The sequence below is a fragment of the Plectropomus leopardus genome, chromosome 4, assembly GCF_026936395.1.
Source record: "Plectropomus leopardus strain MGB_pleo_1.0 chromosome 4, ASM2693639v1, whole genome shotgun sequence".
Classification (NCBI taxonomy): Eukaryota; Metazoa; Chordata; class Actinopteri; order Perciformes; family Serranidae; genus Plectropomus; species Plectropomus leopardus.
In genome coordinates, this window is record NC_142179.1 from 1,120,001 (window position 1) to 1,147,500 (window position 27,500).

General features: G+C 47.2%; 2 protein-coding genes and 1 pseudogene across 4 annotated transcripts in view; 1 reads left to right on the top strand and 2 right to left on the bottom strand.

Moving 5' to 3' along the window:
- LOC121966113 (regulator of G protein signaling 3-like) overlaps positions 1-19,562 on the top strand; it is a 22,430-nt gene extending 2,868 nt beyond the window's left edge. Inside the window, exons 2-27 of one of the 3 annotated variants that reach the window (XM_088076174.1) lie at positions 1-16; positions 273-462; positions 540-633; positions 710-760; positions 942-985; positions 1,097-1,185; positions 1,287-1,340; positions 1,539-1,599; positions 1,975-2,092; positions 5,819-6,063; positions 9,296-9,377; positions 9,817-9,922; positions 10,789-10,882; positions 10,961-11,233; positions 11,776-11,815; positions 11,900-12,156; positions 12,762-12,845; positions 13,797-13,908; positions 14,312-14,481; positions 14,764-15,304; positions 15,395-15,612; positions 16,017-16,063; positions 16,709-16,807; positions 16,925-16,986; positions 17,104-17,270; positions 17,450-19,562. The exon at positions 1-16 is cut by the window's left edge and continues 320 nt beyond it. In XM_088076174.1, coding sequence (XP_087932300.1) covers positions 1-16; positions 273-462; positions 540-633; positions 710-760; positions 942-985; positions 1,097-1,185; positions 1,287-1,340; positions 1,539-1,599; positions 1,975-2,092; positions 5,819-6,063; positions 9,296-9,377; positions 9,817-9,922; positions 10,789-10,882; positions 10,961-11,233; positions 11,776-11,815; positions 11,900-12,156; positions 12,762-12,845; positions 13,797-13,908; positions 14,312-14,481; positions 14,764-15,304; positions 15,395-15,612; positions 16,017-16,063; positions 16,709-16,807; positions 16,925-16,986; positions 17,104-17,270; positions 17,450-17,683 — 3,548 coding nt within the window. In that variant the 3' untranslated portion in view covers positions 17,684-19,562. Of the gene's footprint in view, positions 17-272; positions 463-539; positions 634-709; positions 761-941; positions 986-1,096; positions 1,186-1,286; positions 1,341-1,538; positions 1,600-1,974; positions 2,093-5,818; positions 6,064-7,174; positions 7,581-9,295; positions 9,378-9,816; positions 9,923-10,788; positions 10,883-10,960; positions 11,234-11,775; positions 11,816-11,899; positions 12,157-12,761; positions 12,846-13,796; positions 13,909-14,311; positions 14,482-14,763; positions 15,305-15,394; positions 15,613-16,016; positions 16,064-16,708; positions 16,808-16,924; positions 16,987-17,103; positions 17,271-17,449 lie in introns of those variants that run through there. The other 2 variants (XM_088076175.1, XM_088076176.1) reach the window with 2 other exon arrangements.
- Positions 19,563-20,541: 979 nt separating this feature from the next.
- Positions 20,542-21,462, bottom strand: LOC121966114 (myosin light polypeptide 6 pseudogene; annotated as a pseudogene).
- Positions 21,463-23,471: 2,009 nt separating this feature from the next.
- The window catches only part of LOC121964394 (uncharacterized), a 5,314-nt gene continuing 1,285 nt past the window's right edge, over positions 23,472-27,500 (bottom strand). The window contains exons 2-8 of the mRNA XM_088076031.1: positions 27,282-27,500; positions 26,880-27,026; positions 26,296-26,468; positions 26,106-26,219; positions 25,642-25,833; positions 24,446-24,530; positions 23,472-24,001 (exon numbers count right to left, since the gene is read on the bottom strand). The exon at positions 27,282-27,500 is cut by the window's right edge and continues 541 nt beyond it. Of these exons, the coding sequence (XP_087932157.1) occupies positions 23,925-24,001; positions 24,446-24,530; positions 25,642-25,833; positions 26,106-26,219; positions 26,296-26,468; positions 26,880-27,026; positions 27,282-27,500 (1,007 nt within the window). The 3' untranslated portion in view covers positions 23,472-23,924. The remainder of the gene's footprint in view (positions 24,002-24,445; positions 24,531-25,641; positions 25,834-26,105; positions 26,220-26,295; positions 26,469-26,879; positions 27,027-27,281) is intronic.

Sequence of the window (27,500 nt, forward strand, 5' to 3'; positions counted from 1 at the left end):
GGAGAGAACCTAAACGGTGAGAACATGATCGGACTGAGTATTGATCAGTGATCAGACTGAATATTGATCAGTGATCAGACTGAATATTGATCAGTGATCAGACTGAGTATTGATCAGTGATCAGACTGAGTATTGATCAGTGATCAGACTGAATATTGATCAGTGATCAGACTGAGTATTGATCAGTGATCAGACTGAGTATTGATCAGTGATCAGACTGAGTATTGATCAGTGATCAGTATCTGCAGGTTCAGGCTCTGATGTGTTTCTAGGGCCAGGACCAGGACTAGGACAGGATCTGGACTCAGATGTGAAGGAGAGGTCCAGGTGTGTAGACCAGAGGTCAGAGTGGCCCTCATCAGGAAGACCAGGACTCAGACCTCCATCCAGACTGACCCAGGACCTGCTGAGACCCAGAGGGACCGCAGGACACAGACCAGAACCACAGAGGCCTCCTCTCAGGTCTGTTATTGATCCGCTCTGACAGTCTAATCCTGGTCCTGAACCTGCTCCTCATGTGTCTGTGTACTCTGCTCCAGGTCAGAATCAGGTCCAGGTCCAGGTCCCCTGCAGGTCTGGTTACAGAGACCAGGAGGAGGAGGAGGGTCCACCCATCTGTGTTCAGAGGCAGAGGTGGGATCAATGAGTGGATCAGTAATCAGATATTGATCAGTTATGTATTGATGACCTTTGACCTCTTTCTCTGTAGGTCAGCTGCAGCTGTCAATCACCGCGGGGGCGGGGCGGCTCAGCGTCCACAGTGAGTACTGCAGCAGCCAATCACAGCGCAGCTCTCATCTGCTGCATCTGGAGTCGAACTGCAAGCTGCAGCTCCACAGACAGACAGCAGGGGGCAGCACACACTCACACTGTCCTCTCCTCTGTCCTTTCTGTCCTCTCTCTGTCCCCCGTCTCTGTGTCTGTCCTCTGTGTCTCTGCAGTCCACAGGGCCAGAGGACTCAGGTCATGTGACTCGTATGTGAAGGTAACGAGACTCTGAAGAATCAGCAGCTTCAACTCTGCTGGAACAACTACACACTCTCTGTGTGTGTGTGTGTGTGTGTGTGTGTGTGTGTGTGTGTGTGTGCACGTGCAGTTGGCGGTGACCTCTGACCTCAGCATCAGGATGAAAACTCCGACCGTCCTGAACAACAGAAACCCTGAATACAAACACAAGTTTACACTGTGAGACACACACACACACACACACACACACACACACACACACACACGGAGCTCTCCCTGTTGTCTCACAGAGTGTGTATGTGTGTGTGTGTGTCTTTCAGGTGTCTCAGTGATGACGTCATCCTCGGCAGGTTGATGGTTTCAGTGTTCAGCAGGTCAGTGATGACATCACTCTGAACACGTTTATACAACAACAACAACAATAAACACACAATCTCTCCCTCTCTATACATATAGATAAATATATATATATGTATATATGTGTGTGTGTAGACATGAGGACAGACGAGGACATGTCCTCTCGGAGTAAACCTAAACTGTTGTTGTGTATAATGCCCCTCCCCCTCCCCCAGGTGCCGTCAGCTGATTGGCTGTATGAGCTTCGGGATCGGCTCTCTGGTCTCGTCCTCAAAGGTCAGTTCAAACCAATCAGCAGACAGAGAATCCTTCGCTGTGATTGGCTGAAGGGAGCTCGTTCCTTTGTTCCGTGTTCACGTGTCACTTCGAAAACGCGGGTCAGACACAGGAGGAGGCGTCACAGCGCGGTGATCACTTATTGATCAACTCATCAATAAGCTGATTGACTGCTGTTCGTCTGTATGGACATATATATATTAATATTATTCTGTATAATATTATTCTGTTTAATTTATTGTCAGGATTTTATAGACCAAGAGATCGATTCATTTATTGACTGATTGATTGATTAATTCATTGATTGATTGGTGAATAAGTTGCAGCCTTTGTTACACATCCTGACCTGTTTGCCCCGCCCCCTGTGCTACACAGCGTGTCATTGGTTGGTTTTACCTGCTGGGGGAGGAGTTTGGGCGGAGCAAACACCTGAGAGTGACTTCACAGTGGAACGGACCAATGAGGAGCCGCGAGGACACTCCAACACGCCGCGGTGAGTTCACGCGTCTGATTGGCTGGAAACAGTCATGTGACCTGCTCACAGCTGATTGGTTAACAGGGTTGCTCTGTTCATGCTGCTCAGTGATTGGCTGCTTTCAGCCACAAAACAACAACAACGAAACAAAAGGTTTATTTCTACAATTCTACAATTTCATTTAGCAGACGCTTTTATCCAAAGCGACGTACAACACAAGCAAGAATTTAGACTGAAGGAAAAAACCCTTAGTAAGTGCAAAAAGTGCTTCAGGTGTGATTGGTCACAGGTATTGCTGTCTAGTGGCAGAAGAAGTGCCGCACAGCCCCCCTTTTTTTTTTTTTTTGAAACCAAAGTAATAACCAGTAGTGATCTCAGCATCTGAGATTCAACAATCTCAGTATCACTACTTACGATGACAGTCAACATACAACATCACACAACTTTGTCAGTGCTAGATAATCATTAGGTGCTGGGTTTTGGACCTTCTGACTTAATTTACCCCAAAGGGCAAAGAGGAGAAGAGTCGGGTTAAGTGCCGAGGTGTTCTCGGAACAAATGAGTTTTCAGTTGTCTCTTAAAGGTAGAAAGGGACTCAGCAGATCGCACAGAGTTTGGAAGTTTGTTCCACCATTTGGGAACAACAGAAGAGAAGAGTCTGGCTGGAGATTTAGAGCCGTGCTGGGCTGGAAGCACCGGGCGTCTTTCGCATGCAGAGCGTAGTGGGCGAGAAGGAGAGTAGACCTGGATCGGGGATTCCAGGTAGGCTGGAGCAGTTCTTGTGATTGTTTTGAAGCCAAGAGAAGTGCTTTGAATTTGATCCTGGCTGCCACTGGAAGCCAGTGAAGAGAAATTAGCAGCGGGGTGACATGTGCTGTTTTGGGCTGGTTGAAGACCAGACGTGCTGCTGCATTCTGGATCATCTGAAGAGGTTTGAATGAGCATGCAGGGAGGCCTGCCAGAAGAGAGTTGTAGCAGTCAATGCGTGAGCTCACAAGAGCCTGAACCAGAAGCTGTGTGGCCTGTTGGGTCAGGAAGGGTCTGATCTTCCTGATGTTGTAGAGGGCATAACGGCAAGACCGAGAAACTGAGGCCACATGAACCTTAAAGGTCAGCTGGTCATCAATCATGACACCCAGGTTTCTGGCTGAGTTTGTGGGCACAAGTAGGCTCGAGTCAAGTTGGACACTGATCCGAGGCTGAGCAGATGGACAAGCTGGAAAGACCATGAGTTCGGTCTTAGACAGATTTAGCTGAAGGTGGCGTTCCTTCATCCATGTGGAGATATCAGCCAGACACGCTGATATCCGAGCTGAGACCATTCTGTCATCAGGTGGAAAGGAGAGGAAGAGCTGAGTGTCATCAGCATAGCAGTGGTAGGAGAAACCGTGGGAGCGGATCACTGCACCGAGTGAGGTGGTGTACAGAGAGAAGAGTAGGGGACCGAGCACCGACCCCTGAGGAACCCCTGTCGATAGGCCATGTGGCCTAGACACCTCTCCTCGCCATGACACTGAAGGATCTGCCTGTGAGGTAGGACTTGAACCACCATAGGACAGAACCTGAGATGCTGAGCTCAGAGAGTGCGGAGAGGAGGATTTGATGGTTCGCCGTGTCAAAGGCAGCAGACAGGTCCAGCAGCAGTAGGACAGAGGATTGACCAGCAGCTCGAGCCAGTCTCAGTGACTCAGTGACTGACAGGAGTGCAGTCTCAGTGGAGTGGTCACACCTGAAGCCAGACTGAAAGGAGTCGAGTAGGTTGTTGTTCCACAAGTGTTCAGAGACCTGGTTAAATACTGCGCGCTCCAGTATTTTCGACAGAAGTGGTAGAAGTGAGACTGGCCTGTAGTTTTCAACCTGGGCGGGGCTGAGATTAGGCTTTTTGAGCAGTGGGGTGACACGGGCTTGCTTAAAAGTAGCAGGAAAAGTGCCAGTTACACAGAGACGGCGACATGTTGAACATCCTGTCATGTGACGCAGACGCTCTGACTAATCCTGCAGTTTAAGTCAGTTTAATTCAGTTTAAATCAGTTTAATTCAGTTTAAATCAGTTTAAATCAGTTTAAATCAGTTTAAATCAGTTTAATTCAGTTTAAATCAGTTTGAATCAGTTTAAATCAGTTTAGTTCAGTTTAAATCAGTTTAATTCAGTTTAATTCAGTTTAGTTTAGTTTTATTTTTTATTGGTACCGTGGGAAACGTGTTTCCATGAACAGATCAGGTGTGAAATAAAAACAAACTGTCCTTCGGTCGTTTAGATCTGCTGACGGTGGTTTATACTGATGTAGCTGCTGATTGGCTGACATCTCTGACACGCCCCCCACAAGACAGGAAGCAAAGCTGCGAGCTGTTTGAGTTCGTTTACTGAAACATTTCCATGGAAACTGAAACAAAACGCTGCAGAGGTTTCAGACTGAGCGTGCTCAGAGACTTCAGGTACAAACACACGAATATTCAGCTTTTATTCAGAATACGACGACTCAAACAGCAGATTCTGTTCAAAAATCCCAAATTCTTCTCCAATGAAGACGAGATCTGTCAGGATTATTCAGGTTTTAGGAACTTTATTTAAACATGAACACAACAAACGAAAATCTTCATGCTGATCTGTAAATAATTCAACATGAGAATCTAAAGACGAGGACGTGTGAACGTTGACAAGTTCAGCCGGAAACATCGACGGTGAGAAGAGCTCAGCAGACCCACTGTAACACACACACACGCACACACACACACACACACACACACACACACACACGCACACACGCACACACGCATGCATGCACAGACACACACACACACACACACACAACCAGAGCGTCCCGTATGGAAACCTATCTGTTATATTTATAGTATAGTGTGTGTGTCTGTGTGTCTGTGTGTGTGTGTTTTTGTGTGGGTGTGTGTGTCTGTGTGTCTGTGTGTGTTTTTGTGTGTGTCTGTGTGTGTGTGTGTTTGTGTGTGCGTGTGTGTGTGTCTGTGTGTGTGTGGGGGGGGGCAGTGGTAGATGTATATTAAAACTGACTCCTGCTCCCTCTCTCTCTGTCTCTCTCTGTCCCCGGGGGTCCACATGGTTACCATGGTGATGAGAAGCTGCCCGGTAACCATGTGACCCTCACAATACCCCCCCCCATAAACCCCTCCCCTCTCTCTCTCATCACTTCACTGTGACTCTCGCTCGCCCGATCAGATCACAGACGGAGACACCACAGAAGAAGAAACAAACACACTCCTGCCTGTTTGTTTGTTTGTTTGTTTGTTTGTTTGTTTTCTGCTGTCTGTCTGTCTGTGCAGCAGCAGCTGGACTCATAGCCTCACAGGTCCAAGTCCAGGTCCAGGTCCTGTCAGCAGACGCTCTGTGGATCTGATGGTTTGTAGGAAACAGTTTCAGTGGATGATGGTTCAGAGTGTTCTGTAGGAGGAGGACTGTGCTGGATTCAGGTTTAAGGTCTTCAGGTTGTTGGTTCTGGATCTGAGTGAGCTTCTGTTTTTTTTAAGACTCGGACTCAAAGACTCGAGTTTTGAAACAGAGCAGAGTTTGAAGCTGCTGTGGTGACGTGAGGCTGAAACACAAACTTCTGCCATAGTCGGCCAGTCCTGGTCTAGTCAGTCCTGGTCCGGTCAGTCCTGGTCCGATCACTCCCCATCCGGTCTAGGTGGTCAGGATGTTCTGGAAGAACACTGCGTGGTCGTGGGACGATGCAGTGGGTCATGATGATGATGATGCTGGTTATTTGCTTGCAGCAGACCTCAGGAGGACTCCGGAGTCGGCTCCAGATACTGACCTGAACCACTTCACAGCCACTGCAGCCAAGACCAACCTGAGCCACTTCAGCACCTCCTCCGGGCTCAGAGACCAGATCGACCACAGCCTGACCTCCAGTCGCCCCCAGAGCCTCCAGCCCACCAACCTCAGCAGCTCGGTGTCCACGCTGCACGCCAACCGGCTTCAGGCGGCCGGAGACGGCGGCAGCAGCCAGCGACTGACGGTGAGTCACATGACACCAACATGCAAACAGAACTCAGTCACACGACCTCAGACAGGAAACAGTGTTTTAGATTACTTTGGGCTGACAGAGAGAGAGGTGAGGAGGGACTCGAACCTGCGGCTGCTGCAGCACAGCTTCTGTGCACAAACATATCTGAGCAGGTGAATCTTTGTATCTGAGCAGGTGAATCTTTGTATCTGAGCAGGTGAATCTTTGCTCAGATGCTCATGTTATTGTTAACCAATCAAATCAGTGACGTCGTCACACACACAGGAGATTGATGGGTTCAGTTCAGAGTGTGTTCTGGTTTATTAAACGTGTGTGTGTGTTTACTGTTTTTCTTTACAGAATCATGAAAGATTCACATGCGATGAATTATAGAGTGAAGCTTCTGCTGTTCACACAATATAGGAAACACACACACACACACACACACTCTCTCTCCCTCACTCACTCACACACACACACACACACACACACACACTCTCTCTCCCTCACTCACTCACACACACACACACACACACACACACACACACTCTCTCTCTCCCTCACTCACTCACACACACACACACACACACACACACACACACACACACACACACACACACACACACACACACTCTCTCTCTCCCTCACTCACTCACACACACACACACACACACACACACACACACACACACACACACACACACACACACACACACACACACACACTCACACACACACACTCTCTCCCTCACTCACTCACACACACACACACACACACACATATTGCCTTCTCTGTGAGGACTGATCAGCTCTAAATCAGACTTTTGTACCAGTGAACTTGCCGTCTCTGCCTCACTTGTCATATATGTATTAGTTACCATAGCAACCGGACCAGCCAGTCTCTCCCAGTACATACACCAAACTGGGACCAGGACCAGGACTACAGATCAGAGTAGAGAGCAGCAGATCCTAAAGGACGGTGTTCACACGGGGAACTCAGGAAGTGTGTGTCTTATCAGCGGATACACGCCATGTTTTCCTGACTGTGTGTGTGTGTGTGTGTGTGTGTGTGGGAACCATCAGTCAGAAGAATAGCAGGAAACTCACACACACACACACACACACTCACTCAACTGTTGACGCTCTCACAAACAGTTTCACCAGCACCAGCCAGACCAACCAGACCAGTTCAGACCTGATTCTGGTTCTGTAGTTCTGGTTCAGAGGTTCTGAATCTGGAATACATCATCTGGAGCCTCTGAGGACGCTGGTGGACACCTGGAGCTTCAGTTGGACCAGTTCATGTCCTCTTACTCTGGACCAGCATCAGCCGAGGCTCTGGTTTTATTAAACCTGGAGCTGAGACAGGCGCGGATCAGTCCTGCTCCTGGTCCTGGATCAGTCCTGCTCCTGGTGGTTGATCAGATGGACGGGCGGAGCTGCAGGATCTGAAGTCCTGGTCCTGAGCCGCGGTCATGCACACAATCCACCGTCTGTGTCGAGTCTGCATCGGACAGAAGCTGCCGCAGGTCAGAGTCCCCGATTACAGCTCTGCTCTCAGAGGTCAGGTTCTCCTTAGAACAGCAGTTTAATGGTTCGAGAGTGAGAACCTCCTCAGACTTGTTCTCAAACAGGACGAGCACTTTTTGTCTCCTCACTGCCTCCAACTCTCCTGCTGCTTCACAGCCTGTTGCATGATTTTAAGACATTTCTCAGTCTGATAAGACAGATGGGCAGAACCCAGCAGAACCCAGCAGAACCCAGCAGAACACAGAGTGTGTTAGAGAAATAGAGAGAGCAGTTAGATTTTATCTGTGTGTGCAGTGAGTGTGTGTAGTGAGTGTGTGCAGTGAGTGTGTGCAGTGAGTGTGTGCAGTGAGTGTGTGCAGTGAGTGTGTGTAGTGAGTGTGTGCAGTGAGTGTGTGCAGTGAGTGTGTGTAGTGAGTGTGTGCAGTGAGTGTGTGTAGTGAGTGTGTGCAGTGAGTGTGTGCAGTGAGTGTGTGTAGTGAGTGTGTGCAGTGAGTGTGTGCAGTGAGTGTGTGTAGTGAGTGTGTGCAGTGAGTGTGTGTAGTGAGTGTGTGCTGCAGTTGTTCAGTCTTTAAATCGTCAGTTTTTTGAATGGGGTTTGGTCTGATTTGTTCACTGACAAACTGATTGGCTGCACAGTGTGATGTCACTGCAGGCTGCTTGGCATTTCCTGTTGTAACCTGCAGAGTTTCCTCTGTGTGTGTGTGTGTGTGTGTGTGTGTGTGTGTGTGTGTGTGTGTGTGTGTGTGTGAGAGAGAGAGAGAAAGAATGTGTTTCTAGTCCAGCAGGTCAAATAAATGTTTCATGTCTTCATGTTTAAACCAGCTGTTGTGTGTGTGTGTGTGTGTGTGTGTGTGTGTGTGTGTGTGTGTGACAGGTTGATCAATAATTCAGTCACAGATTAAAACTGGATGATTATACTGAAAAACTGCAGCTGACAGGAGAGAGAGAATTACAGTGTGTGTGTGTGCGTGTGTGTGTGTGTGTTTGTGTGTGTATGCGTTTGTGTGTGTGTGTATTAGTGTCTTCATGTCCTCTGAGTGTCCTTCCCCTACTCAGAGTTGCACCTCAGCTGCGCCTCCTCCTCTTGTTGAGGAGGTGCAGCATTGATCACATAGATAATAACGTCTGATAAAGTCTGAATCACAGAAACATTCAGCTCTGGTGGAAGCGCGGGGCTCCCTTCCATGGGATGATGTCACAGTGATGTCACTGTGCAGACGCGTTCTCTTCACAGTGTTGAGGAGGTAACCGGAGCGCTCCTGCACAGAAACACAAACAGAGGGTCCGTCCTCCCGCCCTGCAGGAGTTTTAATATCAGCCTGTCAGTCTGAACTCAGGGACATTTACCTTCCTTTGTGCAGAGAAAACTCTCAGGACGAGTCGACCTTTCCTTCGTCTGACAGCGTTTACTCAGTCACCATGGTAACAGCTCAGAGACCAGGACCCAGACATACACAGAGATGTTCTGACCACTCTGTCAACACACACACACACACACACACACACACACACACACACACACACACACACACAAAAACACACACACAGCGCCCCCTGCAGGCTGTAACCTGCAGCACGTTAAAATCAACATGAGAACTTTTACAGAGTTTGTGTCACACAAGAACCTGATGAACATGTATGTTGTATTAGTACACATATAAAAATACGTGTTCTGTAGGTATGATGACATGTATGTTGTGCGTGTCGTCCCCAGGTGAGCGTCGTTCGAGGAAAAGATGGTTTTGGATTCACGATCTGCTGCGACTGTCCGGTCAGAGTCCAGGCTGTAGACCCCGGTGAGTCAGCAACAACTCAACACTGGTAAAACACAAAACAACAACACAAACACAACAACAAAAACATACAACAACATCAACACAAACACGTGAACATCATGGCCGTTGTACTGAAATGCTCTTTTGAGCTTCTCTGTCGCCTGATTGGATGAAGGCAGCACTTTCAGAGCGGTGATTGGTCCCAACTGTAGTTAGAGGTTTTCCCTGTGAGACTTCAGGGTTCAGGGTTTAGGGGTCAGGATTCAGGATTCAGAGTTCAGAGTTCAGGGTTCAGGGTTCAGGGTTCAGGGTTCAGGGTTCAGGGTTCAGAGTTCAGGGTTCAGGGTTCAGAGTTCAGGGTTCAGGGTTCAGGGTTCAGAGTTCAGGGTTCAGGGTTCAGGGTTCAGAGTTCAGGGTTCAGGGTTCAGGGTCCTGTCTGTAACGTGGTCCGTGTCTTCAGGAGGTCCAGCTCATCAGTCCGGACTCCGTCAGGGAGACTCGGTTCTGCAGCTGAATGGACTTCCAGTGGAGACCTGGAAGTGCGTTGACCTTGCCCACGCCATCAGGTAGGCCCACCCCCTCCGAGTGTTTGTTTGTTTGTTTGTTTATTAAGACCCCCATTATCTTTAGTTTTAGACTGTAACTACTCTTCCTGGGGTCTCCATGATTCTTATTTACAATATTTCATGTACAAGATTACAAAGATACACATAACACAGCATTCATACGCAACAACAATACAACACACAACAATCAGCGACCGTCAACACACAGCAGCCAAAATAAGTTTCAGGGAGGCAACAGAAGACGACTCTGCAAAGACTGTCGAGTGGAATAATGATGTCTGTGTAAAAAAATGCCAGTTGACTATAAAGTAATTCTGGAGTTTCAGCTGTGATAATATTTCTAAAGAATAATGCTTTTCAAACTTAACCAGGCCAAACAATTATTCATCAAACTCACTCTTGTTCTCTACGAAAGAACAATCTTTGTTCTGTTTAATCCAACGTATTGACCCTAAGCCATTCTTCAGTTAGCTTTAATTCATTATTCAAAACTTTGCTCAGCTCTGCAGGCGTTTGTGCAGATGTAAATACTGTAGAATCATCTGCATACATTGCAGCGGTGGCGTGATCCAAAATCAAAGGTAAATCATTTATGAAAACTGAAAACAAAAGTGGCCCTAAACAACTTCCCTGTGGTACTCCACACCTCATGGCTCTTACCTCTACAGTCCAGTATTTTCCCTGTTGCTGAGATAACGTTTGATCCATTAAAGGTTCTTCAGAGCCATAATGACTCAACTTATCCAGTAATAACTTTTGATCAAGGACGTGGAATCCTGAGTGAGAGCGTGGTTTCCTGTTTCCTGTTTCCTGTTTCCTGTTTCCTGTTTCCTGTTTCCTGTCTGACTTTGTGTTTGGTGGTTCAGGAGCTCGTCTCAGATCGTTCTGGTGATCTGGAGAGGTTCACCTGAGCTCAGGTCAGGATGTGATGCTTTGCTTCGCCCACCGACACTCAGCCAGGTGAGTCTTTGAAAAAAACACAGTCTGACACCTGCCGGTCACAACAGGAAGTGACACTGTCTACTTCCTGTTTCCCAGACAACAGGCAGGAAGCTGCTGCCTCACCCCGCCCACAGCAAACATGAACGCCGCCGGGGTCAAGGATTGGCGGTCCGGTCCAGTTTAGGAGCTCTGGGGTCTCTGTGGAGGGACAGAAAGGAGGAGCGAGAGGAGGAGCAGGAGGAGGAGGAGGAGGAGGAGGAGGAGGTGACAGGGTTCTCACCACACGCCGCTACGCTTAAAGGAACCCGGTTGACATCATCACACGGAGACAATTACATCATCCTGTCACCTGTCAGTCCAGGAGCACAGGTGAGTCTGAGGGGGTGTGGCCTGCAGGTGACTTAGAGACCCGCCTCCAGATCCACCAGACCCTGACTGAGAACCCAACCTGGATCCTTTCAGCTGACCGAGAACAAGAACACACAGAACCAAACATACGACCTTTAACAGAACATAGAACATGATGCAGAACATCTCAGCTGACCTAGAACACTAACCTAGAACATTTCTACAGAACTACAGCATCACTGATGGTGCTTCTTCTGATGTAGAACCCAACATATGACTTTTCATAGAACATCAAACATGATGCAGAACATCTCAGCTGACCGAGAACAAGAACACACAGAACCAAACATACGACCTTTAACAGAACATGAGCATCAGCTGAGCGGAAGGTCCCTGATAATCTTTCCCCTGTCCTAGAACATAACTGAGAACCTTTCACCTACACCCTTACCTACAACCCCGAGGCTTACTGAGAACGTTCATGACTCTGTCAGTCAGACGGAGAACCGTCATCACGTTCTTTGTCGAACGCATTCTCCATCTGTTCTGTCTCTGTGTTCCAGCTGCTGCAGCCGATTTATCACGACAGGAACGGAACAATCGGTACGACGTCCTCACTGAGTATTAATTGAGCATCCTGAGTATTGATAAATGTATTGATTAGGAACCTGTTTTATTGATCTCCAGGCCGTCTGTACCAGACTCACCCCAGCAGAACCCAAAATCTCCTCCACGACCCACGACCTGGGTCATCACGGCGACCGTTCACCGGCTGCACCTCTACCCTGCCCCCGCCTCCCTCCCCCTCCCCCCCACCCCCCCCACCCGGTAACCACGGCAACTACCAGAACTGCACCATCGTCCAATCACATCTGCCCTGCTCCACCTACGGAACCTATGTCACCCTGGCGCCCAAAACCCTCATCTTCCCCATCTTTGTCCAGGTCAGAACCCAGAACACAATCCACAATGCTAGAGCCCAGAACCCTCATCTTCCCCATCTTCCTCAAGTTCAGAAAGAACTTATCGAGAGAACCAATCCAAAACTGTGAGACCTAGACCTGGTACAGGGTATACACGAGAACCTTAAACCTGACTCAGAGACCAGAATAAAATATTTGAACTGAGGACCCTCAACTTTCTGATCCAGGTCCTGGTGGAAACCTGGACACATGTACTGAACCTGAACTGCATCAAAGATCCTCAGCTTAAAACATTTGGTCATAATCAGAACCCAGAACCTTTTACCTGACCCAGAACTGACCTAGACCTAGAACATCTCACCCAATTGAGAACATCATCAGAACCTTAAACCTGTTGTGATCAGCAGTGTTCTAACTGTCACAGCGTCTCTCCTGTGTGATCAGTCGGTGGCGTCCTCTGCAGAGCGTCAGCCGTCAGAGAACCAGAGAGAACGTCAAGAACAGCCAGTGTTCCTCTGGTTATTCCTCTGCTCATCACAAACACACTTCACTGCACCCACATTTACCGCCGTCATCTTTTCTCCTGTGCTCACGCTGTTGTGTTCACATGCTGTTGTTGTTTACAGCCTCTGGATCTGTGCAGTCCAGACAGAACCCTGCTGATGTCAGAGGAGATGGTTCTGCATCAGGCCGACGTGCTGCCTGCTAAGGTAAAACTGTCAATATACTGTCATGTTCCCGAGGGAACCTGGACACAACATGTGTGTGGCTTTCCAACTCTCCCACTTTTAAGAACAACCAGCTTCACAGTACCGAACAGCCAAAACAGCGGTTTACTGACTCAGACGTGAGCACGCCAAAACATAACAAACAAAAACATACACTTCAAGTCTCTAACCTGAACTGAAAAACAGGAGAGAACGTTCAGCAAAAGGTCAAAGTTAACAACACAATTAACCAGAAAAAGGCCAAAAAGGCAATGATCATTCACAAAGCACAAAAAATACACATTTCAGAGGAACCAATCCTGCAGCAGCCAGGCCCTTCACCTGCAGCTCAACAGCCGCCCATATAACATACTATAAACATACTAGGAACATACTGTAAACATACCGTAAACATACTGTAAACATACCGTAAACATACTAGGAACATACTGTAAACATACCGTAAACATACTGTAAACATACTAGGAACATACTGTAAACATACCGTAAACATACTGTAAACATACAGTAAACATACTAGGAACATACTGTAAACATACCGTAAACATACTAGGAACATACTGTAAACATACTGTAAACATACTAGGAACATACTGTAAACATACTAGGAACATACTGTAAACATACTGTAAACATACTAGGAACATACTGTAAACATACTGTAAACATACTAGGAACATACTGTAAACATACTAGGAACATACTGTAAACATACTAGGAACATACTGTAAACATACTGTAAACACTCAGATTACAAACAGAACCCATTAGTTTCCAATCTGAAACTGACGTTCCTTATAGAACTGTTCTGCCTCAGTCTGTGCTGAACACAACATAGAACCACAGTATGTAGAATTGTTCTGTGTCTGCGGAACACACTCATACCCTAATGATGTGTGTGTGTGCGTGTGTGTGTGTGTGTGTGCGCATCAGGTGACCGTGTTGATCTACAGCGACCTGCTACTGTTCACCAGAGAGGACGAAGCTGGACGCTGCAATGTTCTCCAGAGTCCAACGTTCCTCAACACGCTGCAGCTCCGAGATGGTAACACACAACAACACAAACTACATAACAACACATACAACAACACACACACTAACACACACTACATAACAACACACACTGAACACACAGCAACTGAGCCAACATGAAAGTGTGTGTAGTTTGTGATTTTATTGTGAAAGTGTTTTATAATAATTAATTTATAATAATTAATATAATTTATAATTACGATGATGATGATTGTTGTAGACCTCTGTAGTATTTGTACAATATAATCTGTGTAATATCAGGTATCTGTTTAATATCAGATATAATCTGTGTAATCTGTATAAATGATTCATTGTTACTGAAATAAAACTCAGTGAGACTGAAGTTCATCAGTCACAGAGCTCACAGTGTGTGTGTGTGTGTGTGTGTGTGTGTGTGTGTGTGTGTGTGTGTTCAGTGGTGTCGGAGCCGCTGCAGATCTACTTCCTGCAGAGCTCTCAGGGATGTTGGCGTTGTCTCTTCAGTCTCGAGGCGTTCAGCATTGAGCAGAAGCTCCGAGTCTCCCTCTGTCTCCATGACAACATCCAGCTGCATCTGATCGCCACGGAGACTGCACACACACACCAGGTACACACTGACAACACACACACACATCATTGTGTCAAATAGACAGTTGACATGACAACACTCAGCAGCAGCAGTGTTGATTGGTCAGTGTGGAGCAGTGCATGCTGGTAGTTGTAGGTTTTCTGTTTTGATACAAACACTTTAAACTGTTCACCTCCTCTCTTCCCCTCCTCCCCCTCCTTCACCACCTCCTCCTCCACCACTCCCCCTGCCTTCTCCTCTCTCCCCTCCTCTCCTCTCCTGCTCTTCTCTCCTCCTCTCCTCCTCTTTCCTCCTCCTCAGCCCTCAGACCTCCCCTCAGACTTTGGCCTCCTCTCGCTCAGTCAGTCTGACCTCCTCTATCATCCCTCCTCTCCTTACTCCTCGTGTGATCCTCCTCTCCTCCCCCCCTCCTCCCTCTGTGACCCCCTCAGACCCTCCTCCCCCTCTTCTTACTCTCCTAGCTCTCCCTTCTCGTCCTCCATTCCTCCTCCGCCCTTCTCCACTCTCTCCCCATACACCTCCTCTTCCTTACCTCCTTCCAGGACCTTCACCACCTCACCGCAGCTCCTACCCCCACCTCCCCACTTCTCCACCACCCACAGGAGTCCAGTGTGGAAGGAGAGAGGAGCCGAGGAGGAGGAGGACATGAGGAAGAGGAGACAGCAGGAGGTGGAGGAGGAAAGGCAGCAGGGGGAGGGCGAGAGTGCCTCCGAAACCTCAGAGAGCTTGGGAGGAGGCGGGGGGCGGGGTTTCCTGCTCAGCCCCGCCCAGCTCCTGATGAGGGAAGAGGAGGACAGCGAGGAGGAGGAGGAGGAGGAGCTGACCTCCTTTAGACCTGCAGGTCAGTCTCAAACATCGAGAACATGAAGCACCCTGTTCTCCGTCTGTTCTTCAGAACATTGATGATCATTGATTGTTTCTGTTCCTTTAGTTCTGCGCCGCTCGCTCTCTGAGGGTTCTCTGCTGCAGGAACCTCGGTCTCCTCGCTTCCTGTCTGACAGCACCATCCATCGACTTGCCGGACATGCCACCTTCGACGTGGACACTGGCCCCGCCCCCGGGCCCCCCTCCATCAGCGCCTTGAGGAACCAGCTGACCAAAGAGGGCGGTTCTCTGCACCACATGCTGCTGCTGCTCAACGGCTCCAAGGTACCGCACCCACCGACCAATCAAAACCCTGTCTGTAACCATCCACCGACCAATCACATCCCTGTCTGTAACCATCCAGCAACCAATCACATCACTGTCTGTAACCATCCACCGACCAATCACATCCCTGTCTGTAACCATCCACCGACCAATCACATCCCTGTCTGTAACCATCCACCGACCAATCACATCCCTGTCTGTAACCATCCAGCAACCAATCACATCACTGTCATTTCCCGGAGTCTGGATTGTCTTTTCTTTTTTATGGATCCGTGAACCCCCCCCCCCCCCCATCCTGTAGGAACCATTAGCCAGCATTGTGGGAACGCTTCCTGCTGGTTGGGCAGCAGATATCAGCAGAGTTTGATAGAAACAGATCTTAGCTGTGTTTTTGTTTTTTTCAGGATTCAGAGTTCAGAAACCTTCAACTGAAGAAGAAAACCAAGAACCTGTACGTACACACACTGAGCTCACTCTGAACACACACTGAGCACACTCTGAACACACACTGAGCACACTCTGAACACACACTGAGCACACTCTGAACACACACTGAACACACACTGAGCACACTCTGAACACACTCTGAACACACACTGAACACACACTGAGCACACTCTGAACACACTCTGAACACACACTGAGCACACTCTGAACACACTCTGAACACACACTGAACACACACTGAGCACACTCTGAACACACACTGAGCACACTCTGAACACACACTGAGCACACTCTGAACACACTCTGAACACACATTGAGCACACTCTGAACACACACTGAGCACACTCTGAACACACACTGAGCACACTCTGAACACACACTGAGCACACACTGAGCACACTCTGAACACACTCTGAACACACACTGAGCACACTCTGAACACACTCTGAACACACACTGAGCACACTCTGAACACACTCTGAACACACACTGAGCACACTCTGAACACACTCTGAACACACACTGAGCACACTCTGAACACACACTGAGCACACTCTGAACACACACTGAACACACATACTGCCCAAATATGGTCAGCAGTTCCTGTTGGTCAGTACTTCTATTTCTTCTGACTTCCTGTCTCCTCAGAGCCACTGATGTTCGGAGTCGCTTGCTGTTTCTACGGCGACGCAGAACCAGTGCCTGTAAACATGGCAACAGTTTGGAGAAAGCCCTGAGGAACCACAGGTAGGGTACTGGTTATACTGGTGACACTAATGTTAGTGGTGACTTTGGTGGTACTGGTGGTACTGGTGGGACTGGTTCGGAGCCCAGTGGGTCCAGTCAGCTGTATGTGTTTTTCAGACCGTCCATGAAGGAGGTGCTGCGGTGGGCGGAGAGTCTGGAGGCTCTGCTGACCAATCAATGTAAGACACATCACTTCCTGTTAGGGACAGAGGGGGCGAGACTTAAATGTGCTCTGTCTCTGTGGGCGGAGCTACCTATAGGCTGAACAGTCTCCCTGCTATCTTCTGATTGGTCAGATGGTCTGGCAGTGTTCCGTCACTTCCTGAGGTCAGAGTTCAGTGAGGAGAACCTCGACTTCTGGTTGGCTGTCGAGAGATTCAAGAGGACACGCCCCCTCAGCAAGATGGCCGCCAGAGCCGCCAAAATCTACGATGAGTTCATCTCAACGGATGCAGAGAGACAGGTACCTGTGTGTCCACCTCTCTGTCCACCTGTCTCACTGTCCATCTGTCCACCTGTCCACCTGTCCATCTGTCTGTCTCACTGTCCCTTTGTCTATCTGTCCCTCTGTCCAGCTGTCTATCTGTCTGTCCTCTGATTGGTCCTCTGATGCTAACCCCCCCCCTCCCCGTCTGTCTCCAGGTCAACGTGGACTCATCTGTCAGAGAATCAACCAATCAGAGCCTGCGTCTGGGTGTTGGCCCCGCCTCCTTCCAGCTGGCTCAGGATCAGATTTTCGGCTTGATGGAGGCGGACTGTTACCCACGATTCCTCAGGTCCCGCCTCTACGCCCAGCTGGCCAATCAGGGTGGTCAGACGGCCACAGAGTCATCCAATCAGAGCGGAGCTGGGTCTGCAGCTGTTGGCCAATCATGAGTGAGGAGACGGAGGCTGACCGTCTTCTGATTGTGAACACCAGCTCCAGTCAGAGAAGAAACCTGTTGCATCATGGGAAATGTAGTTTACAGTGTTTTGGACTTCACATCAACAACAAAAACAACAACAAAGTCAAAAATGACAACAGAAACAACTAAATAACAACAATAAATCAGAACAAAAACAATGACAAAGACAAGAACAGCATCCACAACCACAAATATGACCACAAATACAACAACAAATACAACCACAAATACAACCACAAATACGACAACAAATACGACAACAAATACAACCACAAATACGACAACAAATACAACAACAAATACGACCACAAATACAACAACAAATACGACCACAAATACAACAACAAATACGACCACAAATACAACAACAAATACGACCACAAATACAACAACAAATACGACCACAAATACAACAACAAATACAACCACAAATACGACAACAAATACGACAACAAATACAACCACAAATACGACAACAAATACAACAACAAATACGACCACAAATACAACAACAAATACGACAACAAATACAACAACAAATACGACCACAAATACAACAACAAATACGACAACAAATACAACCACAAATACAACAACAAATACAACCACAAATACAACAACAAATACAACCACAAATACAACAACAAATACAACCACAAATACAACAACAAATACAACCACAAATACAACAAATACGACCACAAATACAACAACAAATACGACAACAAATACGACAACAAATACAACCACAAATACGACAACAAATACGACAACAAATACAACCACAAATACAACAACAAATACAACAACAAATATAACCACAAATACAACAACAGCAACGCAACACTGACAACTACGTCACCAATAAGAAATGAGTTGTTACAATTTTAAAAACTGTAAACATGCAGCTTCAGCTTTTCTTTAAAATTCCCCAAAAGTTCTTAGAAAAATTGAAAATCCAAAATCCCCAAAAAGTTAGAGCAAAATGAAACGACAAACTCAGATTTTAAACATTTAAAAATTTTGACTGAAAAAACATGAACTACCAAAACCAAACCCTGCTGCAGGATTTCAGCTGTCAGACATCAAAGGGTCCGTTTTTACAATATCTAACAAACAAATTTTAGAGACCTAAAATTTTTTTTAAAAACCTTAAAAAGTGTTTAAAAAAGCCTCAACTATTTTACTTACTAGTAAGGGGGGGGGGTGTTGGCGGCTGCAGACGAGCCAAAGACGAGACGTCTGAACCCTCTGGGCTCCGGACGTTAACCCTTTGAAACCCGGGCCAAAAACAAAAACAACACATGGTCCCAAAACTGCAAGAAAACAGAAAATAATCTGAAAAGAAGCAAAAACAGAAGAAAATGAACAAAAACAAACAAGAAAACGACCCCAAAAAGTGCTGATTTTCTAACAAATGTATTCATTCTTTTTTTCTTTGTAACATAATTTTAAATATGAAATAAAAACAATTATGACAAAGTGTTTTAGACATTTCTCTCTAATTTGTCATATATATATATATCTTTCTAACGCCCCTCCTTTTTAGGTCATTTTGGGGTCACTCTGCTCTCACCTTTCACTGATTTCTTCTTTTCTTGCTCAGTGGATCATTTTCTGAAGTGAGACATATTTTCTCGGGTTTTAAAGGGTTAACAGCTTGTGAATGGGTTAAACGCAGCACCAGAGAACTGATGTTGATCCAGGGTTGAAAGGGTTAAATAAGCGTTTGTGGTTTTAACGTCAGTTTGTCTGATTTCAGAGCAGCAGAGACGTTTGAGACGTCCGTCTGATTTTTAATAACAGCTGATGGAAAAACAATAAATCAATAAATCTGTCGATAAACTCTCTTCTTCTTCTTTGGTGTGATTTCTGTCCCCCAACAGGAAGCAGACAGCAGGAGGTCAAAGGTCACAGGTGAGAGATTCAGTCTGTGCAGATCATGTTAGGGAACATTCCCACAACACTGGCCAACGTTCCCTACAGGTTGTAATAATGTTTAACAGAAAACGTTTCAATGTAACGTTCAGAGAACGTTTTAAGGATGTTTATGTTTTTAGATAATGTTTCTGTGAGGTTAAATAAGACGTAACGTTTGAACTGAAACACCTGAGGATGTTTTGGTGATGTTGAGAGGTGACAGATCAGAGAATGTTCTTTATGAAACGTTCCCACAATGTTACATTAGAACAAAGGAAGAACGTTTTCAAAGCAACATTCAGAACGTGATATTTGAGGACTGAGATTGTTTTTAATAAAAATGTCATGTGATATGATGACAATAAGAAAATATTTTAAATGTGTTTTGATGTCTATGGAGAACGTTCCCTGAACTTTAAGAAAAACGTTCTGGGAACACAAAGATAACTTGCCACATTGCATTGGTTTCATTGTTACATTTTCAGAACGTTTTTAGAACCAAACTTTGCTGGCTGAGATGTTCAGTGTTTGTTGATGTGACGGCTGGAGACGCAGAGAGGAGCTCCAAAGACACGTCTGAGAGCGCCTCCTGCTGGACCACACATGGCCCTCACACATTATTATTATTAGTAGTATTATTATTATAAGTAGTAGTAGTAGTAGTAGTAGTAGTAGTAGTAGTAGTAGTAGTAGTAGTAGTATTTCCTGGTAGGTTATTTTTAAACATTAGTGCCGTTTAAAATTTCACAGGATCTATAAATTATAATTCTGATGTTTCTGAGTTTTTTCAAAGACTGAAGTTATTGTGAAAGACATGTGAACGTCCGTCCACCTCTGAGGACACACGTCCTCCACGCAGCCTGAAATACACAGAGACAACATCACTGTCCAACAACTGAGACACAGTGAGACGGACTGAGAGCTTTTATTACACACAAAAAGGAGGAACACAGCAGGGACATAGAACTTCAGTCCATCAGGGACAGTTGAGGACAGTCAGGGACAGAGACAGTCCATCAGTCTGTCAGAGACAGACAGAATCTCAGTCCGTCAAGGACAGAAAGGGACAGTCAGGGACACTTAGAGAAAGACAGTCCATCGGTCTGTCAGTGACAGGCAGAACAGAGTCTCAGTCCATCAGGGATATACAGGGAGAGTCAGGGACAGTTGGGGACAGACAGGGGCAGTCCATCAACCCGACAGAGGACCTGTCCTTTGGTTCTACCCGGCCAGGATGTGTTTGACAAACTCGGTGTAGTTGATGTGTCCGTTGGCGTCCTCCTGTCCCACCATCAGCCTGTCCACCTCGTGCTCCGTCATCTTCTCGCCCAGCGTGGACAGGACGTGGCGGAGCTCCGCCCCCATCACGGTGCCGTTGCCCTCCTTGTCGAAGACGCGCAGTCCCTCCACGAAGTCCTCGAAGGTGCCCTGCTCCTTGGAGCGCGCCACGTGCTGCAGCATCGGCAGGAAGCTGTCGAAGTCCAGCAGCTTGGCGTGCATCTCCTCCGCCTTCGGCCGGCCGAGCAGCTTCAGCACGTCCTCGTTGGTGGGGTTGTGTCCGAGCGCTCGCATCACGTCTCCGCACTGAGCGTAGGTGATCTTCATCTCGCCCGCCGGCGTCTCGTCGAACAGCGTGAAGGCGTCTCTGAACTCCTCGATCTGGTCGGCGGTAAACTCGACCACGATGCTCTTCAGGTCCACCTCCGGCGGCTTCGGCTCTGGTTCGGCGGGTTTGGGCGGCGGCGGAGGCTCCTCCTTCTTCGCCTCCACCTTCTTCACCTCTGGCTTCTTCGGTTCCACTTTTTTCGGAGCCATGCTGCGGAGAGGACGGACAGAGACGGCGGCATTTTATAGCAGCTGGAGGCGGGACAGAATAACCAGACGGAGACACATAGACAGAGAGACAGAGAGAGACAGAGAGAGACACAGCGGGGCGACCAAAGATGGAAGAAAACTGGAATAGAAACACTCAGAGAGACGATAAGAGACGGACGATAAGACTCAACCAGAGACTCTGCAGGTGGAGTCCTGACCTTCGGCACCGCTGAGCTAAAGGACTGCCAAATGTCCCCAGAGTAACATTTCAAAAACATACTGTCCCCAAAAGACACAGAAAAACCAGTCCCCTCATCAGTGACCTGGAAGATGGACCACTGTGACTCCAGACTTGAGTCCTAACTGGAACCGAGTCTCTCAAGGCTCTGAACTAGCAAACAGAAACTGGAACGTGATGGACGTTTGTGTGTGATGTGACAGACACTTTGAGACAGACAGATAGACAGACAAAGACAGACAGCGACAGAATCAGTTGATCAGAGTCAGCAGAATAAAACCCACATCATTAGAATTAATAGAGTCTGTCAGGGATCTGCAGGTGTTCTGGTTCCTACAGGTTTTGGTCTGCAGCAGGTTTTGGTCTGCAGCAGGTCTTGGTCTGCAGCAGGAGAAAAGATGTCTCAGAGCTCGTTGACGAATAAACACCAACAAAAACATTAAAGATCTAAAAACTACAAATATGAATCATCGACACAAGACTACAAAGGGTTAAAATGTGTTCGACAGACACCAAATCAATAAATACTCTATAAAGTGATCAGGCCAAGGTTTGTGTGTGTGTGTGTGTGTGTGTGTGTGTGTGTGTGTGTGTGAACTCTGTTAATATGTTGAAACAAAGCAGCTTCTCTGTCTGTCTCTCTGTCCCTGTCTCTTCGGTCTCTATTTCTGTCCTGTCCCTGGGTGTCTCTGGAGGCGTTGTCCCTGTGGACCGTCTCAGTGGGCGTCATTAAAATTCCTGCTGTGATAAGACAGTGATTACCCAGAATGCTCTCTGTGTCCTTCAGTCTTTAAATAACAGTGATGACAGAGTCCAAAGTGGCAGAGGGACAGGGGACAGGCGTCCAACTGGGACAACTTTTAATGAGTCCATCTTTAAGACCATCAGACCCCAGATGTTAAAAATACTCTGAAAATTAACCCTTTAGGGACATCCTTCCTGTTGTGATAACTGTGTGTGTGTTGATGCATGTGTCCTAAATGTAGTCCAGATTGTGTATTTGAGTGTAATCAGTGAATTTGCAGCTCAGCTCCTACAATAAGTCTAAAATACACTGTGGAAACTAAATAGTTACATTCAGACTGTTCAGGTCCAAAAATGCTCCATTGAAACCCATTCAAACTGACATTTTTGATCCCACAGCCATCAGAGCAGAAAAACAGGACTTGTATTATTTCTGGGTGTCATTCTGGGCTTTTGACTCTGAATTTGTCATTTTGACTATTTTCCACCTGATGAGGTCATTTTGACCATATTTGGCATCTGGAGGAAATACATGCTATTTCCACTAGGTGACCTGTCACAGTCAATGTAGCTGCTGATCACTGACATATCCCAGACTGTCGGCAGCTACACTCACACACTGACATATCCCAGACTGTCAGCAGCTACACTCACACACTGACATATCCCAGACTGTCAGCAGCTACACTCACACACTGAGGAGGAGGATAAAATTGTATATATATTGTTTTCATCTACAAACATAGTGTCATCGTGACAAAAACCTGGCATTTACAGGGTTAAAATTTTGAAAATTTACTGATATCTGATATTTCTGATTAGGACTGATGTTGGTTAAAAATAAACTTAATGAAAGTAGAAAATCATATTAATGTATAATATTTTTAAATCCTGATTTTGAAAAGTGAATTCTGTGCTCAGAGATACGTGTGTGTTTGATATTATTGTAGTAGAGCAGCAATAACAAACAAACAAAAAACAAACAAACAAACAAACAAACATACAGCCAATAATAAATCACTCTGAAGGTTCAGATCCAGAATCAAACTGTGAACGTTTAATAATTCACAACTACAATGAAATATTTATATTAAAAGAAACAAAATGAAACATTTTCAGAAACAAACTTACATTAAAACCACTTTTAAAATCACTTTATTACATATTAAAAACATAAATATGACATTATTACATATTAAAACATGAATATAACATTACTGTGTCACTTCATTAATAACTTTTGATTCAGCCTCTACATTAAAACATCATCTGAGATTTCACAACAAGACGATCTGAAGTCAAATCGACCAACAACGATTACATTTTTCTCCCAAATCTAAAACGTTTTCTCCTCGTCAGTCGACACGTGTCACTCACATGTGTGAGCGCCGTTAGCGTGTCAGGACGTCACATGTGACAGGAAACACACGTGTCAGATATGAGCGCCCAGCTGAGAGGCAGCTAATACTGATCACTGATTGGTTCACAATGTTAATCAGCTGATATTGATTGATTGATCTGATCTGATGTGAGAGCGCACAGCACTGCTGCATTCTGGGAAATCAGCAGGATCTGAAGACGGAGAAAGAAACCGATAAATCAATATGGATGATTGATTATATCAGAGAACAGACTGAGATTATTGATGATGAAAAACAACAGAAAAACTTTTGAATCAGATGGATTATAGAGACAAACACCAACGAGTTCCAGCAGCTGATCAACACATCATCAATCAGTACAAATGATTGATTATATCAGAGAGCAGACTGAGATTATTTTTATTAGTGGATGTTTTTGGGGCTTTTTTGGATAAGACAGAGAGTGAGTTTGAAAGGGGGAGAGAGAGGGGACGACATGCAGCAAAGGGCCGAGACCGGAGTCGAGCCTGCGACCCACTTCACCCACTGAGCCACCGACGCCCCCAGACTGAGATTATTGATGACGGAAAAACAGCATGAAGCACTGAGTGTGTATCAGCATCTGATCAATACATCATCAATCATCAATCAATACCTGATAGATCCCTCACAGGCAGCTTGTCTCTGACGGCTGAATCCAGATCAGCAAAAACCAGCTGCTGATCCCGGTCTGCATCCACCTGCGCACACAAACACGCACACACACACACACACTGTCAGAAGGTATGTCAGCAGGTGAGTCAGCAGGTGTGTTAGGGGGTGTGTCAGCAGGTGTACCTGTCAGCAGGTGTCTCAGCAGGTGAGTCAGCAAGTGTGTTAGGGGGTGTGTCAGCAGGTGTACCTGTCAGCAGGTGTCTCAGCAGGTGAGTCAGCAAGTGTGTTGGCAGGTGAGTGAGCCGGTGTACCTGTCAGCAGGTGAGTCAGCAGGTGTACCTGTCAGCAGGTGTACCTCTGAGGAGGTGAGTGAGCCGGTGTACCTGTCAGCAGGTGAGTCAGCAGGTGTACCTGTCAGCAGGTGTACCTGTCAGCAGGTGTCTCAGCAGGTGAGTCAGCAAGTGTGTTAGGGGGTGTGTCAGCAGGTGTACCTGTCAGCAGGTGTGTCAGCAGGTGTGTCAGCAGGTGTACCTGTCAGCAGGTGAGTCAGCAGGTGAGTCGGCCGGTGTGTGTTGGCAGGTGAGTCAGCAGGTGTACCTGTCAGCAGGTGTGTCAGCAGGTGTACCTGTCAGCAGGTGTACCTGTCAGCAGGTGAGTCAGCTGGTGTACCTGTCAGCAGGTGTACCTGTCAGCAGGTGAGTCAGCTGGTGTACCTGTCAGCAGTTGTGTCAGCAGGTGTCTCAGCAGGTGTACCTGTCAGCAGTTGAGTCAGCTGATGTACCTGTCAGCAGGTGTACCTGTCAGCAGGTGAGTCAGCTGGTGTACCTGTCAGCAGGTGTACCTGTCAGCAGGTGAGTCAGCTGGTGTACCTGTCAGCAGGTGTACCTGTCAGCAGGTGTGTCAGCAGGTGTACCTTTCAGAAGGTGAGTCAGCAGGTAAATCTGCAGCTGTGTCAGCAGGTGAGTCAGCAGGTGAGTCGGCAGGTATGTCAGCAGGTGAGTCAGCAGGTGTACCTGTCAGCAGGTGAGTCAGCAGGTGTACCTGTCAGCAGGCGTGTCAGCAGATGAGTCAGCAGGTGTACCTCTGAGGAGGTGAGTCAGCCGGTGTACCTGTCAGCAGGTGAGTCAGCTGGTGTACCTGTCAGCAGGTGTACCTGTCAGCAGTTGTGTCAGCAGGTGTACCTTTCTGCAGGTGTACCTGTGTCAGCAGGTGTAGCTGTCTGTAGTACCGGCTGATGGACACGATGTCTCTCTGAAATGTCTCCAGGCGTCTCCGCAGGGCGTGGCTGTTGTCTCCAAGGAGACCGAGCTGAGCAGCTCGCTGCTGCAGACGACATCGCAGCGTCTCATTGGAGCAGAGCAGCAGCATCACCAGGTCAGGACAGCCAATCTGAACACAGAGCAGAGGTAACCCGAGTTAATCTGAGTTAATCTGAGTCTCTCAATAATAGTTAATTGTAGTTAATATGAGTTAACACAGGTTAACCCGAGTTAATCAGAGTCAGTCATAGTTAATCATAGTTAAACATGGTTAATCCGAGTTTATCTGAGTTAATCGAAGTTAATTTGATTTCTTTTGAGTTTAAGTTCCTGGTCCTGGTTTAACACAGTCCAGGGTGCAATCCACAGGAGGCGGCAGCAAGCTCACTGATTGGTCAGTACCTGCTCCTGGAAGCTGAGAGCCTGGTGAACGTCTCGGGGGAACCCGTCCACGATGACCCCTGTGACCCCCCGTGGACCAATCAGCTGCCTCCTCAGCTCTGCAATGGTTTCCTCCTGAACACAGAATCGGGTTACAGACAAGTCACCTGAAGAGCTGGTCTAAGGTCTGAGGTCTGAGGTGAACTCTGACCTGCGCTCCCAGCTGGCCGTGGCCCATCATCTCTGAGATCACCTCCCACCTCCTGCTGGGGGAGGCGTGGCTCAGTAGCTGCCTCCGGAGCAGCTCGTCCAATGAGACGACTCCGAAGCCGAAGCGCCGAGCAAGCCTCGCTGCCTGAGTCCCCTTCCCACTTCCTGGACCACCTGAGGGGAACAAAGACGGTCAGGATCCACCTCATACTGGTTCTGGTTTATATCTCTTACTGGTAAGAGGTCTGAACAGGAACCAGTATTAGGTCAAAACTAAACTGTAGTTTAAAACTCTTACTGGTTCTGGTTCAGACCTCCTTACTGGTTCAGACCTGGTTTTGGTTCTGATCTTCTACTGGTTCTAGTTCAGACCTCTTACTGGTTCTGGTTCAGACCTCTTACTGGTTTTGGTTCAGACTTACTGGTTCTGGGTCAGACCTCTTACTGGTTTTGGTTCAGACCTCTTACCAGTTCTAGTTCTGACCTCTTAGTGGTCTGTGGTTCAGACTTCTCACTGGTTCTGGTTCAGACCTCTTACTGGTTTTGTTTCAGACCTTTAACTCGTTCTGGTTCAGATTTTCTTACCGATGATGAAGATGATGAGGGGACGTGGCCTCTGAGCAGTCAGACCACTGACTTCCTGCAGGAGTCCAGAACTTTCCGTCATGTCAGAGTCTGAGTCTATGGAGATCTGAGACTGGACTCGAGGCGGAAGAGGACCAGAAAGAGGAGCTGAGAGGAGGAACAGTTAGAGGGGTCACATCAAATCTCTGAGACTCTAAAATTATCTTTCTGTCTTTCTGTTCATTCCTGAACAACAAAGTTCCTCAAGAACTGAACTCCACAAGAAGTGAACTCCTCTTGAAACTGTACGCCTTGGATTCGGTTTGGGGTTCCAGAAACATGAACTCCATCTGAGATCCTGAAGAACTGCACTGCAGCTGAACACTCACACTGAGTAAATCTCTATGTTTTTCAGTCTCTTACCTTCGGTGCTGAACGCCTCTGTGTCTTGTTCCTTCCTCTCAGGGTTCACAGGCGGGGTCACTACGGGTCCAGGTGGAGCTGGGGGGAGGACTTTGGGTTCAGGAGCTGTTTTGGGGGGCACACATGGTGTCTTATTGCTGATGGAGGATACCACTGGTGTTGTTTGGGGTTCTGGATGCAAGTTTTGGAGTTTTCGGGGTACTATCGGAGGTAATGACG